The sequence below is a fragment of the Pomacea canaliculata genome, linkage group LG2, assembly GCF_003073045.1.
Source record: "Pomacea canaliculata isolate SZHN2017 linkage group LG2, ASM307304v1, whole genome shotgun sequence".
In the NCBI taxonomy this organism is placed as follows: Eukaryota; Metazoa; Mollusca; class Gastropoda; order Architaenioglossa; family Ampullariidae; genus Pomacea; species Pomacea canaliculata.
In genome coordinates this window covers 29,975,869-29,990,949 of record NC_037591.1, presented here as the reverse complement: position 1 = coordinate 29,990,949, position 15,081 = coordinate 29,975,869, and the positions used below count along the sequence as shown (strand labels likewise).

General features: G+C 41.7%; 1 protein-coding gene across 5 annotated transcripts; it reads right to left on the bottom strand.

The window, feature by feature from the left end:
• Nucleotides 1-919: 919 nt before the first annotated feature.
• Nucleotides 920-14,044, bottom strand: LOC112557054 (synaptotagmin-2-like). 5 transcript variants are annotated; one of them, XM_025226654.1, is made up of 8 exons: nt 13,870-14,044; nt 8,189-8,386; nt 7,232-7,428; nt 6,903-7,112; nt 6,338-6,499; nt 5,766-5,915; nt 4,482-4,599; nt 920-4,126 (listed from the first exon to the last, which is right to left on the bottom strand). In XM_025226654.1, the coding sequence occupies exons 2-8, from the start codon at nt 8,343-8,345 to the stop codon at nt 3,918-3,920; spliced, it is 1,203 nt and encodes a 400-aa protein (XP_025082439.1). In that variant the 5' UTR covers nt 8,346-8,386; nt 13,870-14,044; the 3' UTR covers nt 920-3,917. The 5 variants fall into 5 exon arrangements, with proteins under 5 accessions (XP_025082439.1, XP_025082440.1, XP_025082438.1 ...); XM_025226655.1 differs by lacking the exon at nt 13,870-14,044 and adding an exon at nt 12,543-12,562; XM_025226653.1 differs by lacking the exon at nt 13,870-14,044 and adding an exon at nt 11,462-11,918.
• Nucleotides 14,045-15,081: the final 1,037 nt, after the last annotated feature.

Here is a 15,081-nt window from a genome sequence, read left to right as displayed (position 1 = left end):
AGATCGGGCACAGCACATCACTCCATTTAGGTAGGAAACATACGCACGAACGCACACTCATACACACGTACGCACACTCATCACACAGAAACACGCGCACACACACACATACACTCATCCCGCTCTCCAAGGCTTTTGGTCAGCACAGTAGTATGTGTCTTGTGATGCTATTAGATGCCAGTGCGGAGACCAAAGCTTGTAACACTATGCTGGTCGTAATCACTTTTAATGATTATTTATCAATCATGGAAGGTATTTTCTGGTAGCTTATTCATTCATATCTGTGGTGGCAGTATCAAGTCCGCTGGGGTGTGCATCAACTACAACTGCGCAATTCGCCATACATCAGACAGTTAAAGCCGTGGTGCAGGTCCAAAACTCTTACCTTCGTGTATTTACATTTGTTACGGCGCTAGTATACCAACATAAATAATATAAGGATTAATATCTTTTGAGGTAACCGCTGATAACCAGACAGGACTAGTGAGATACAATAAATCAGGAAGAACGAAGTGTGAACAATATCGCTTAAATAACGACGAAATAATTTAAGCATAGAAAACTCCAAGTCATATTAAAACTTTCGTCAAAATTTTGCTTTAAGACAGGAATTATAAATAAAAGGTTTGCATGCTAGCACAGAGAACAAAGTTTACTTATAAAAGTGTATATATGTATTGCGTGGGACTAAATATAGACGGGCGTTCCGGTCAGTGGAGCGAACCAAGCTATTTGTAAGGGTGTGAGAGCCCATAGGAAAGCCTCGTGATGTTCTGCATTTTGTTTCACATAAAATGAAATATCCTGGATAGGCTGAACTATATTTAATGACGTGAGCCCAGCAGATGAAACATTTTTATCAGTCGTTTTATCTGTTATCAACCTGTATTTTATTTCAAAATAAAACGAACACCACCGCAACATTTTCCAATGCTTTATTGATTTTAAAAATGTCTAACCCGTCTCCTTTATTTACAATGACTTTTTAAAGATCACATCATCAAGATGTTGCTCAAAAAAGAATCCAAATAAATCATTTCAACAGACAAAGTAACGCAGCTGAACTTTTAATAGCACAACAAATGGCAATCCCATGATGTCGCCTCTAACAATCCAAAATGCGAAACATTGGGTTTCTGACAATCGAAGTAGCCAATGATCATTCTCTTTATTTTATGCTATGATTATTTGTCGCATAATCATAACAGATTTAGCAGCAATGCACAGTCTAGATTGTGTACTAAACAGAATAGCTGGATTAGAAATATTGGCTGAATTATTGTACCACCAATAGATGGCGCTGTACAAGTCCCTCATCGTCTCCATCCTGCTGTACGGATGTGAAGCCTGAACTTCGCTCACAGGAGACGGAAGACGGATCCAACCATTCGAAATCAAGTGACTAAGGAGACTGCCTCGTATGTCTTAGAAAGAGCACAAAACCAACGACCCACGAGTGGGTCACTTTGCTTCGTGTCCGGCTGCTGCCAGATAAGGTTGATGATGATGATGGTGATGATAGTAATGATGATGACGAGGATGATGATCCACAAAAACCACAAGCGCTAATAGCAACGTTTATCATCAGTATTTACAAAGGAACTGTGATTTTTTCAATATATGTAATATAGTTTATGATTTACCGCACTAATTAGTTGAGGAAAAGTATCACTGAACGAAACTGTATAAATCTGCTGCATCTAAGTCAATCACAGGCTGACAGCATTATTGTAGTCACAATATTGAAAAACTGTGTTTAACAATCAGAAGATTATACATACTTTATTTAAGTAAATGCAAACAGGAAACACCGCAATAACTTGAGGTTGTCAGCATTAACAATAAATTTATACTCTTGCCACAACATCCCATAATAACAAAGTTCAGACCCTTTAAATGTGTCATTAAACACATAAATCAACAACTGTTCTCGAAAGAGAGTATCCCAATCCATTTAAGAGCCACAAAGGGATTTCACGGCTCAACAGTTCAAAAACAACAATTAACTGTATCACACTGTTGCTGGAACTTTGAACCGACACCAAACGTCAACTACATGTTCAACTACAAGTTATAAGTGAGCTATAAATCAAGCCATTCCATTTAAAAAATTGATTAATACACTAGAAAAAGGTATGAACATTCGATATACAAAACCCCAAAAGCAAAAAGCATCTCTGTAAAACTATCACTGTGCTCTCAAACGCATCGTTGCTAGAATGCGCTGTACAGTGAACTTCTCTCTGTGAACCTTTGACTTTTAAAAAAAGAAATGAGAATGTGTAGATGATTTTAGCAGAGGAACAATTAAGTGTTGTTGATGTCATCTACACTAAAGTATATAGATTTAAGTCGACCCCACAGTGCACTTATCTTTATAGGTTCCTTTTCCTTTCCAAATTTCTGCCTAACTAAAATTCGTTCAGTTAGTTTACGGATATTTTGAATTATCTTAAACTACAAATATTGCCTTGGCAAGCCTATACACAGCATAAAAATAAATACAAATCTTCAGGTATTATTAAAATGCAACACGACCCGGACCAAATAATTTTAAATTAAAACAAAAAGCTGCAATGATAATCAGTGTAATCTTCAGGCACACGATTTAGCAATTTCATAGAAGAAAAGCTATAAACTGCCCACACTGTCTAAGCAAACAATATTAACAATAACTGATAATTCTGCATAAACCACTGAAAAGGAGTAAAGAGCAAAGTTTGGAGAAGGAAAACATCGGACTGCACTCTTTCAGTCTGAAGAACACTGAGCCCGAGACGAGATCTGAACCGAGGACAGCATTCCTCAATGTATTGGTGGTAATAAGTGCTAGCCATTGCCCAATCGGATCGCATGAAAGTTGAGGCAGGAAATGAACAGCAAACAGAGTCATCTCCTCCATCAACCGTAACAAGGTCGTTACCCAGGTTGAGACAGTCGTTGATGGCGTTAACGGGCAAACATAACATACCAGTGGCGTAAGCACGGGAGAATGGGCCCCTCAAAAGAGGAACTGAGGAGGCAAGAATGTGAACTTCAGCATGAAGTCCCTTCCCCTTGCCCCAACAAAACAGAAAAAATGCCGAGAATTTTCTTTTTCAACAGCATACACAAACTTACGATATTTACGAGAAATGTCCATCAACTTTGTAAGCAAATCTCCGAGACATCAGACCTCATCGACTAGAGAAAGAAAGAAACCCCACAACGCAGCAGTGAACACTTTTTGCTGGGTGTTGCCGGTTATAATGCATTGTTAACCTCAATACCTCCTTGAAAAAAAAGATCACAACTACATTGAAAAGTTTGATACATCGTCATGGGAAATGTGCGTTAAAATACGAGAACTAAAATGCATGGCCAGTGCTGATTTCATATCAGTTCCCATACCAGTCTTATAAACTATCTCCAAACAAAATAGTGGCGAAAAAGCGAAAGAAAGTCTATATGCTGTTCAGTTATAAATGTTTCTTAACATCAAAAATAGTCTAATGTTGATGTAAATTTCTATAATTTTTTTCTAATTTTTTTTTTTTTACATTTTGGTTAAAATAAACGCTGGTCATTTCCTGATTTATCGAACCATCTAGAATCATTTAGTTGTGAAAAGAGGAGTAAATCTGGCCCTGATAGTTATGATAAACGATTCCTGTTTCTTTATTTAGGGGCAAGGAGCTGCATTTACAGTTTTCTTCTAATATAGCTTTGGTCTCATCTCAGAGTGCCAAAACAAGATTCTTCTTGCTCACTTGAAAAGTGAGTCCGACAAGTTCTTCTTTTTTTTCATAACATCGGAAAGCGAGGGACATCCTGACAACAGCATCAACTCTGAAGACGGTGCCAAGATGTCACTTGCTTTCTGGAACTTCGAGCCATTTCCAACCACTGCTCGCGAGCGTCTGGGTCAAAGTTCAGGCCTAGGTACAGGCGACCCACCACGTGACGTTTGCCGGCCTTGTCCACGTGCAGCACGGCAGGTTGAAGTATACCTTCTCCAGCTGACTGCTCGGCACATCGTACGTGAACGACTCGTTAAAACTCGGGTTTATATCGTTAGTACAGGCCTCGGTTTTGTTCTTCTTCATGGGCCGCCCATCGTGCATCAACGTCACCTTCACGTAGCACTCTGGAGGAGAAAATATTTCACGAATAATATGTTACAAACACAAACACAAATGGGGAAAAAAAAACCCAAGGAAAGGAAAATGAAAGGAATAGAATAGTTTACAATCCCTTTCACGTTAATTAGTAGCTCATGTAGGGATGATCAATTCACAAACGATGACCACGACATGTGAATCACTCACGCAAGAGGAGAAAACAAAATGTTTTTGTCAGAGGACACCGCTCAACAACGAGAAGCAGGAAGATCTACATTTAATGGAAATGGAAGTCGGAGGAGAAGGGGCAGGGAGCAGAAGGTGGGAGTGGGAGAAGTAAAAGTAGGCCAAAGACACTTGCGTGGAAGGAGGAAGTTTTACCTGCAGGCTGCTTGTGTGGGTCAACGACCTTCAGCCCTTGTGCTGATAAGATGAAGATGGTCAGCTTCTCAGAAGTAGGGAGGTACATGAGGCCGATGTGAATCTGACCAAGGTTTTCCTGCAATGATCCAAGCATTTCGTTAATCAAGGTGAAGCCTATCAAATCCTGAAAACCTGATTGGGTTATTTGTTTTGTTGGTTGGTGGTTTGTTTGTTTCGTTTTGTTTTTATTTTTGGTATAGCGTTTATGGTCCTTCTTAACCAAATTAATTTGGATACACTTAGACCATGTTTGGCAAAATTTTTACATAAACGTCAAGTAAAAAAACTTTGTAAGAGTTGGTTAAACGTTCAAGTAGGAATTTGTTCAGAAGGGATTCAAGGTTTAAAAAATCTACTAGTATAATCCAGAAAGACTGATTAGCGTAACTCGAAACGTAAACAGCCGTTCCCTCCTCCCTCTCATCCATCTCTATTTCTAGCTTTTTCTGATCTGACAGTAATATTGTTCAGTAATATCGAGCGGACCGGAAATTTGGTTTGCCACTCATTATGTGAGCTCCTCAACAGCAGCAGGAGGGCAAATATCCACAAATCGAAGCTGGAACCCTTAGGGGAAGCAGAGACTTTACCTCTAAACACAGTCTCTACATCTTGACACGTCTCTTCACGCAGGTATAGAAAAAACTCCCCAGAATTCTGCAGTAAACTAGGTGCTAATTTTCCGCCATTAAATCTACATACAACTGTAACAGATTAACAAACTTTTTTCAACTGTGTGACTAAATGGCTCATTTTTCAGTCTGTTGTCTATAGTTCTAAGCTTACTGGTGCATAGGTTAATTTTAAAATGAGCATCATAAATATCTGTATAAGCTTTCCTCACGTAGTACCAGACATACTGTCAGATGATGGTTATGAGCATTTGTCTTCAAATATAGAGACAAGTAAAGTAAAACTATCAGCTCTTTATTGAGAAGCCTCGTTACTATTTACCTTACCGCTGAAGTCATTAAAAGATACTGGTCAGTACAAGTGTAGTGTGAATATTTAACAACTGTTTGAGAATTAGTAAATAAAGAAAAAAAATCGATACATTTCTTATATAATTAGAGAGAGAAAATATGCGAAATTGAAAATGTTGACAATTAATGACATCGACAAAGCGTGTTTTTGATCCTAATGATCAGTTCAGTATCAGTCGACGATTTCATTTACCTGTGACGATTCCAGTTTGATTCCCATTTACCTCCCTTGGCGATTCCCATTTTTCTTCTCAATTACCTCCATGGGCGGCTTTAGATGCTCACAGAACTCCAGCTCCATTTCGGGTGGCCACTGCAAGGTTGTCAGGTCCACATCCACTTCACCCACCAGCACGTGTCGCTGGTAACGGTCAAAATCGCACACGAGGAACGAGAGGCTGCTTAGATCCTGAAGCGAAACAAGTCAAAAAAAAAAAAGTAGTCAGTCGGATGAAATCAGACGTTTGATGATACAGCAGTCGAATGAAACAAAAAATTTGATGATAATTTTTTTTTTTTTTGTTTTTACAAGACCACAGGGCTGTGTATTTCTTAAAGCCACAAATAACAGGATAAACATGTAATGCCTAACAACATGCACCTCAAAATGAACTAAATTACAAAGATCCGTAGTAACTATTCAGGGAATTAACAGTGGGATTGAAACACCGAGAATCATGGAAATAAAATGCAAAGGCTCATGTAATGAACACTTTTTACATGTAGCACCATTATGACAGATTTCTCTTCAACAAAATTGCTAATAAGAAATGATGTTACAATGATAATAATAGTCCTTTTACAGCAACATACAGAAACAGCAGAACAAACCTTTTGTGCCAAATTTACGGTGAAGGTTTCATTGAAAACTGGATCATCAGAGCGCCGCTGTATCTTGGTCTGCACCTCCATGTCCAGGTTATTCAGCAGTTGCTCGCGTCCAGCTTTGCCGATAAAGGGAAAGAACTGCTTTGGCGTGCGGTACACGCGAACCTGCACAGACCGAAGGTTATCTCCCTTTTGAACACACGCATGCATAAATTTTCTGGGTTGCAATTTGAAATCTGATTAGTCCATGCTGGAGTCTCGGCAGAGTCTTAACGCCATCCATTACTACTGAGACAAACAAGACATTAGTTGTTCTTACAGCTGGACTTAAAAATGTAATCAGTAATTAATGAAAGATTACAATGTCTCTAGCATTTGTAAAGTGCATTATTTACCTCCTTTTCCCCCTACATTAATGAAATCAATATGTGTGTAATTAAAAACCCCACACTCCCAAGTTTTCTTTCGTTTCTTTTTGTTTGTTTCTTTTTTTTAAACTGAATTGAGGTAGAAATGGATATTTGGCTTTAAATCGTCCATCTAATGACATACACAAACTTGATCGTACCTTTACATAGGGTGCCAGGACGCTGTCTGGGTCCGATACACGAATACCAGACAGCTGTTTCACCCGGATGCTAAGTTTGTTCTCGGCCTGGTCAAAGGTGAGGGCAAAGCTCAAGGTGACGTTCTGGTGTGGGTACACAGGGATGGAGCTGGCTACGGACCCCGCGCTGTCACTTGAGCTCGATGACTGTCGCTTTAGCTTGGTGCTTTTCTAAATTAAAAAAAAAAAATTGTTTACATCTGAATACAATATTATCTGTTGCTATGTTTTTTGTTTTGTTTTCAGCTCCTTAGTAAGCTTACCAGTGCAAAGGCAGGTCAAGGGCTTACCTTTTTCAGTTCAATTCTCTCTGACAGACCCGGGTCAGATAGGCCATCAGATGTTTCCGACTCGCGAATAGACCCAAGATGTGGCCGGTAGGCCCCGTGACCCCTCCCTGAGTCCGGGGGTCGCAATGACTGTTTTATTGACTGCAGCTCAACGTCGGATCCGTACTCGATGGCCCCGTACGCTGGCGGCAGTTTTCCTGAAACATTTCACACTGTTTATCATTCTGCGAGAAGGAAAACACACAATGTTAACAGCGACATCAGAAAATAGCTCCGGCAGCAGGTTTTATGTTCTTGGCCCTTGTCAACGCCTAAGTAGCCTGCTTGTCTCATTGTCCGTGGGGCGTCGTGCAGTGTTCGCCGATGTGGCACATAATGGTAGGGTTTCTTTTTTCATTGGCGACAAGAACAACGAGAGGCAGTTATCTGCCCTAGCATCATGAGTCCTTCGTGGTTTGCAGGTGAAAAAATATACAGTTAAAACAGTCCTGATATATCAGTTTCGGAATGGGAGACGACAGCTTGGAGATTTTTCGGATCGAGCACCGAGAAAGAACTAAAGTGTATGGCATCAACATTGCCTCCACCAACACTACATGCAACAAAACGATTAACGGATTCCAGATTATTCCTCCATGCTTTGACTACCAGACGAAGCCATCGTCTGCAGGACTGTCCATGATTAGCCGTTGGAGTCGACAGCTGACATCATACGACTGTATGAAGCAGGTTAAGAGCTACTCCAACATTTTTTAATTTAAAAAAAATTATTTCGGTCTTACTTGATAAATTAGCGTTTTATCAATGGATGCTTTTTTCCAAAGCCACTAATCTAATCTTTAAGAAGGTAATCGGGAGAAAACGTTTCTACTCAAACTAAATGAAACCTTTCTTGGTGAGAGTTCTTGTTTTCGCGGGGTGTACAAGCTTATGGTCGTGGTGTTTAATGGTACTCACTGGTGTCTTCTTCCTCCTCCTCTCTGCATGGACAGAACTGGTTGAGCCAGCACAGACGGCTGACACTGCACGTAGTCAGCAGCAGCACCAGGAAGACGAACAGCAGCGCCACGGACACGATGAGGAGCTTGTCCCACAGGTCCAGCTCCACGGTCATGACGCCGTCAAGTCCGCCTCCCGCGTGACGTCATATCCGGCCTGTCGGAGAAATTAGCCATGACATGCAAATGTACAGTAACAATCTTTCGTAAGAACTGCCCATTACCCCCGATTTTTGTTCTTTTTCTCTGTCTGTCATGCTTGTTTTGTTTTTGTTTTGTTTTTTTGTATTTTACCCCTATTTTTCAGTCCTCGAGGCAAAAGGCTCATAAACACGCAGCAAACAAAAACAAGCGCCGAGAACTAGGCTTGCTGGGCTGCTGACCTCATTGCTCTTAAGCACAATGTAAACACATGGTGTGCTTATCATCATAAAAAATGTCAAGAAAAGGGAGGCCTACTATTTTTACCAAGCATGTAGTCAGACACACGCAGCCTAAAATTATTTTGTGCGTCAATAGCTCGTTTCAAATTTCTGTTAATGCACTCTTTCTGCTTGTGCGTGCATATGTTCGTGCGTGTGAATGTATTTTGTAGTATGTCTGTTGACTGTATATTGTGTGTGTGGATTTAATACGTGTGTTTTGCGTGTGTGCATTTTGTGTTTGTGTGCTTGCGCGTGTGTGTGTGCGCGCGCGCGTGCGCGAGTAATGTGTTGTAGGGATGACGCTTGTCCCCAGGAACTGTTGCGACACATCAGGGGACAGGAGCAAAGGGATCTCATGACAAAGTGCACCAACTATAATCGTATGTTGAACCTCACACAGCCTTTGCCGTCATAGTATCCTAATCAACCATGCAACGACCCTTCGGTGACCCTACTTAAGCTGTGCACACGATCACTAGACTATGTGCACTCTCCCACCCCATGGACACGCTGCCAACCCTTTCGATTATTCTTAATGTTGCAGTTATTGACGTTATGCTAGGTCATAGCAGGTTGATCTATATAATTAATATAGACCCTTTTAACGGAAAGCATTGCACGAAATAATTACCCTTCTGTGAAGGAAAATTGCACACAATAGGAATTTCTGCTTATAACTGCAGGAGGGAATATACACTGAGAGACTTAAGTTACAGTGGGAGTCGTGCTACTCACAGTGTTCACGGTAACTGGCTGGAGCCAACACTCACAGTGTGCAACAAATTGACTTGAACATCTTATATATATGCTGAGTGCAAACTACATCGCACAATATTGTGCACTAAACCATGAATTTAAAGCTTAAATATATAATACACAGTGCACACACACACACAATCACTCACGCGCGCGCTCGCACACAGAAATATGTACAGACAATTTTATAGACATACACGCAGTAAACAAAGAAAAAAATTATTCGGCATAACTAAATTTTATATGCTTAAAATATTGGTTGTAAACGATGTTAGGCAAGTGTGTGCATGTGGCTGAATGTGTGTGTGTGTGTGTGCACGCTCACGCCCATCTCTGTGTGTTTGTGTGAGCACAACATGTTCATCCCTTTTACTTGTACACAGAAACGTTCAGTTACTGTACAGTTTTAAAATTCATTACAGACTAAATAGCTGCTGAATATCTCAGCTGTGGAAACACGACGAATCTCGTGACAGCTGCTAGCTACTTTGTCCTTTCTCCGACAAAAGTAAATTATTTATTGTTATCTATATATGAAGGCACTAAACCTCATCCTGCAAAGACTGGAGAATATCTACCTACCGATAAGTGAAAAGCAAGAAAAGGGAGGAAGAAGGGTAGGGTGTAGGACGACAGACATGCAGCATTCATTGCAAGGAGCAGTGATTTGTAGACAACACACGGGATGCAAGTCCTGAAGGCGGAATGATTAGTTGTAAGCCGGTCGGACTAATTAAGCCACGCCATGGTTTCCTCCTGAAAGTTTTGAGACTGCTAAGACTTGAGACGGAAATATGTCACTTTGAAATCCTCTATGTGAGAGAGAGATCAAACATATACTATAGTGTAGGTATGGATATGCATTTATATATATTGTGTGTGTCAACATGTCTATGTGTGGATAATCAGATCATGGCCGAAGCGCTATTTCTTCAGCTAGAAATATTAATGGAGTTGATGACTTCGTATTCCTCCACCTAACACCAGAAAAGTGTGTGAGGGGGGAAATGAGCTTTGAAAAGGATTAAATATAGCTGATCAATCCTGTCTTCCGGTTAAAAAATAAAGTCGAGGGCTAGTCAGAAAAGAGGAAACATTGTTACTTTCCCACAAGTTATGACAACGAGCAGCTACAAAGTCTCTTATTGTCTCTCCATGTGTTGTAAACATGTCATCTCTCAGCCAAAACAGACTTCACTTTCCACAGATCAGCCCCTAAATCCGTATCACCAGCTTCTGTGACAGCCAGTAGAGGCGACCACGACAGAAGTCTTATCTCGACACGTGCTCACCTCACACACCAGGCGCGGCGCACCACCACATGCGACTATAGCAATGGCTGCCTGGGGAGGAATTTGGGGGAAAGGTGCATCCTGTTGACAGCCCCTGAGGTCGTAACACAAAATCAGACAGAACGATAAGAAAACCAGAGGCAAGACGATCCAGACGGCAGTAAATAAATAGATCTTTCATCTTCGCCCCCTGACTCGCTCCCTGTGGGCTGCCCCCCTAGGATGAAATAAGCGAACTCGTCTGGTCGCGGCACGACCCACACCCATAAACGCCTCATAACCAGAGAAAATGGCTCACCCCAATGATTGTAACTCACAGACAGACGGGTGCATGAATTGGCACAGACAAAAGCTGCAGATAGCAGACACTGATGTTGAGACAACCTCACATAACAAAAACCTTTGTTAGTAGTCAACAAGTACAACAGACTTCAGTAGTAAAGTAATAAACAACACGAAAAAGCCCTGATATAAAGTAGTAAGCACTCACAAGCATCTATAAACAATGATCATAAAAATCCCTTAATAAAGTAGTGAAGAACAGAAAATCGTGATGGTAAACAATGAGCACCACACAGCTTATTGCTTGTATTGTAAACAACGCATACAACAAAATATGTGATAAAGAAACATGTAAATTGTGTGTAGCAAAGGCGTAAACGACACTTACAACAAACGTCTAAAGTAGTAAACAATTCGCACGATAGGTAGTAAATATGTGAACAGCTTGCAAAATAATATAAACAAAGCAGGACTCACTGTAAGTAGTCTACAATTTTCAAGATAAGTAGTGTAGATTGAACAGCTTGCAGAAAAATAAACAAAGTCCGACTCAACTGTACAGCGACACTGTCAACGACAAACGACAGCTCACCCGCCAGGCAGATGTCGCGCTAGTCACCGTGTCCCCACGCAGGCCTCACAATACTGTCGTCCTCTTCTTCCCTGCTCTCCACACAGCTTTCCACTGCGATAAACACCCAAGCGTGTCACACAGACTTGTCCCAGTCTGACCGCATGGTCAAAGTTGATCACCACTCATGTTTGAGACACGGACTTGCAAACACACTGGTATATATGCTGAGAGCTGCGCACGTCGGGAGCGAGGGAGAGAAGGAGATGGTGGCCACGACAGCGCGTGGTTGGTGCAGCACACACCACACACACCACACATGTGCCGCACACACCACGTACACCACATACACCACACATGCCCAGTATGTCGGGAAATGTGTCAGCTGCGGTCGAGTGGTGCGCTGCATGTGTAATCAGCTCAGGCGGTTTGAACTTTTCCGAATTGCTCTCAGATCCCGGTCGGTGATCATAATAGGTTTAACGCATAGGTCACTCGTACCATGCAGACTTCCAGCTTAAGTAAATAAACATAATGATGATTGTAAATGGAAATTAGGAGGAAAAGGACAAATATAGGGGGGGGAGGGAAATATTACCTCTCTCAGCGTCACCACAATGCATATGCACGCAGACGTGCACGTACACACATACATCCACATAGGATTTTAATTATTTCCTAGACGCGCGCACGAACGTGTGTGTATGATTTATTGTCATGTGCTCCGCCCACCCTCGTAATCCCACAGCGCACATTTTAATGCCCAAGTAATGGCTGCAGACTGTCTTGCTCTGCCTTGATGTAATTATTTAGTCATCACCCATGGTCTTTCTACTGCGCGCTGGAAATGGTTTTAGTCTCTAGTATCGTGTCCAGCTGGTCCGAGCGGGCGCTAGGGGGATGCGGGAATTGGGACAAATAGGACTGCGGGGCCTTTGGAAGCCGCCACAACATACGTGGGTATAAACAAAAAAATTACTGTCTTACCCCGAGGGTGCACTTGTTAGCGCGGGTCTTGGGTGGTCGCCCCTGCTCGCCCCCTCCCTGCACTGGTCAGCACTGGTCAGCAGTCCACCCGAGATGCACAGATCATAGGTCTGAGTCCTGGCGGGTCACGCTCACAACCCGAGCACGAAACTTTTGAAAGATGCACAGTTTGGGGGTGGAAGGGAGATAACTCAATAGACAATGCAAGAATTGACTTGAGCACCGAAAGCTCTGCGAAAAGAAAGAAAATAGTGCACAGGATGAGAATGAAAAGACGATAATTTGAAGTAAGTCACACAAGCAGCAGAGCACTGACAACTGTTCTTTACTTTATTATAAAATGTGTACAGGAAATCTTTGTCGTACACATCACCTTCACCTTGATTTGTAATAAACAGAGGCCGGGTGCACGGCGAGACGCTTACAGCCACTAGATACTTAACTAGGGCATAGTACGCTTATAGCCACTAAATACTTATAGCCACTAGATACTTAGCTAAGGCATAGTAAACAGCTAAAATACTCGCAAAAGACAGGTAGACACTAGAACCTAACAGCGCTCTATCCACCTGGACGGGTGTGCAGGAGCGAACCTAAATATGAACTTCAGCTTCAGTTTGCTGACTTAACTTTCATCACCGAAAATCCAGTGATCTTGCTATTGTGTTGTGGATTTTTTTTTCTTATTCTAGAAGACAATAAGCGGCTACCATGGTGAATCATGCTTGCTCTGTTGACATCGGCATTCACCTGCTCTGTCAGATCACATCTTACTGCTGAGAAAGCTCCAGGCCACCCTGTCTATTTGTAGATACTTTGATTTAGATGAATCATCCAACTTAGCATTACGTGCGTGCGTACTGTGAACTATTCTATTCTTATACAAAATAATTATTATAGAAAATGTGTACAGGGGATCGTTGCATTACACATCCCCTTTACCTTCAGCGATGAGCAGAGACCGGGTTCATATGTAAAAAAAAGTCAAATGTGTAGATGCACACACGAACTGTATTTGCGTATATATATATATGTTATGTGTGTTTATGTGTGGATGTGTGAAGTTTAAAATCTATCCACAAAGTCCTAAAACATCAATGGCGGTTTTAACTATTAAAAAATATCAAACCTAAAAAAAAGACCTCCAAAACTTCAGCTTCCAAGTGACTTAACAATTACTACAGCTCAATCGATGATCTGTAGTCGAAATACCACATTTACTCAGTGGTTGGGCAAAAAACAAAACAAAACAAAAAAAAAAAAAAAAGAAGAAAACAAACAAGCTTGCAAGTTTTTTTGATAACATGTGATCGGCTGAGATACTTACCGCATTTGTACCAGAATTTTCCGGTCCACTTGCGTGTCGACCAAACTATTGGCTAGAGCTTCCACAGTAAACAATTCTGGCCTTTGTGCGAATGAGTCACGAGAGGTGCACAGCTTTCTTGATGTTTATCAACACAACCGATCACAACCTCTCTAAATACCTGCGAAAACGGAGAGCTATAGGGCGGAAAGGGAAAAGAAGCTGACCGTCAAGGGGGAGCGTGCAGGCAGGGACCAGGAGGCCCAGGTGGACCAGGTGGACCAGGTGGACAAGGAGGACCCTGATGCAAAGCCCACAGGTGTGCGTGTGTGTGTGTGTGCGAGGTGAGCGAGTGTCATGTGTATACAACACACACAATCAATACACTGTATGTGTATTTGCATTCTGTTGGCTGGTGGGAAGGGTGGTCGAACAAACGTCCTGGTTATGACATGTGACATACTGCAGCTGTTTCATCGTCACGTGATCAAGCAAAGTAAATCGACTTGAGCTGAACTACTGGCAAGGTTCATCTTGGTTTGAAGGTGCTTATACGCTACTTTTCTTGTCCCAAAATAAGGGCTGTCATGTGACAGGCGTGTGTGCTTAAAAAATAGATGAGGGGCTGGATGAATGGATAAACACTAACTCATACACAATGTACAGACTACAATTACTGATGACGTTTCACTCTGTTGGACTCTCCCAACTCTCCCAGTAGCAATCCAGAATGTTCAGCCCAGTTCAGTATAGGCAGGGGTCTCAAATCGGAAAACATTTTTCAGTGCGGGTCCGCGGTCATTAACTCCCGCAGTGAAAATTACTTATTAATGTAATAAACTATGAACTCATCGCATTCTGCTGATGGCGTTAGCGCTTGTTTGAGACTGGTATAGAGGCTCTTTCACTCCGCGTCTCTCTCTCTCACTCACTATGCGTGCGTGCGTGTATATACATCCCGGTGAGCGCAGCTGTCGCCAAGAGCTTGAGGGTTGATGCAAGTAGGCCTGTGTATGTGTGTTGACCGAGTGTGACCTTAGCAACATACCAGCCAATATTATACAGAAATGCTGACATAGGAGATATATATTTTCTTTGGAGCAAGGTGCACTTTTGGGATGTTCAAACAAACCATGCAGCTCAGCCCTCTACAAATAAACTAAAACCTTGTTAAGTATTGTTTAGAAAAGGTAGACTACTTCATTCAGACAATCCTTGATTTTCATTCTTTAT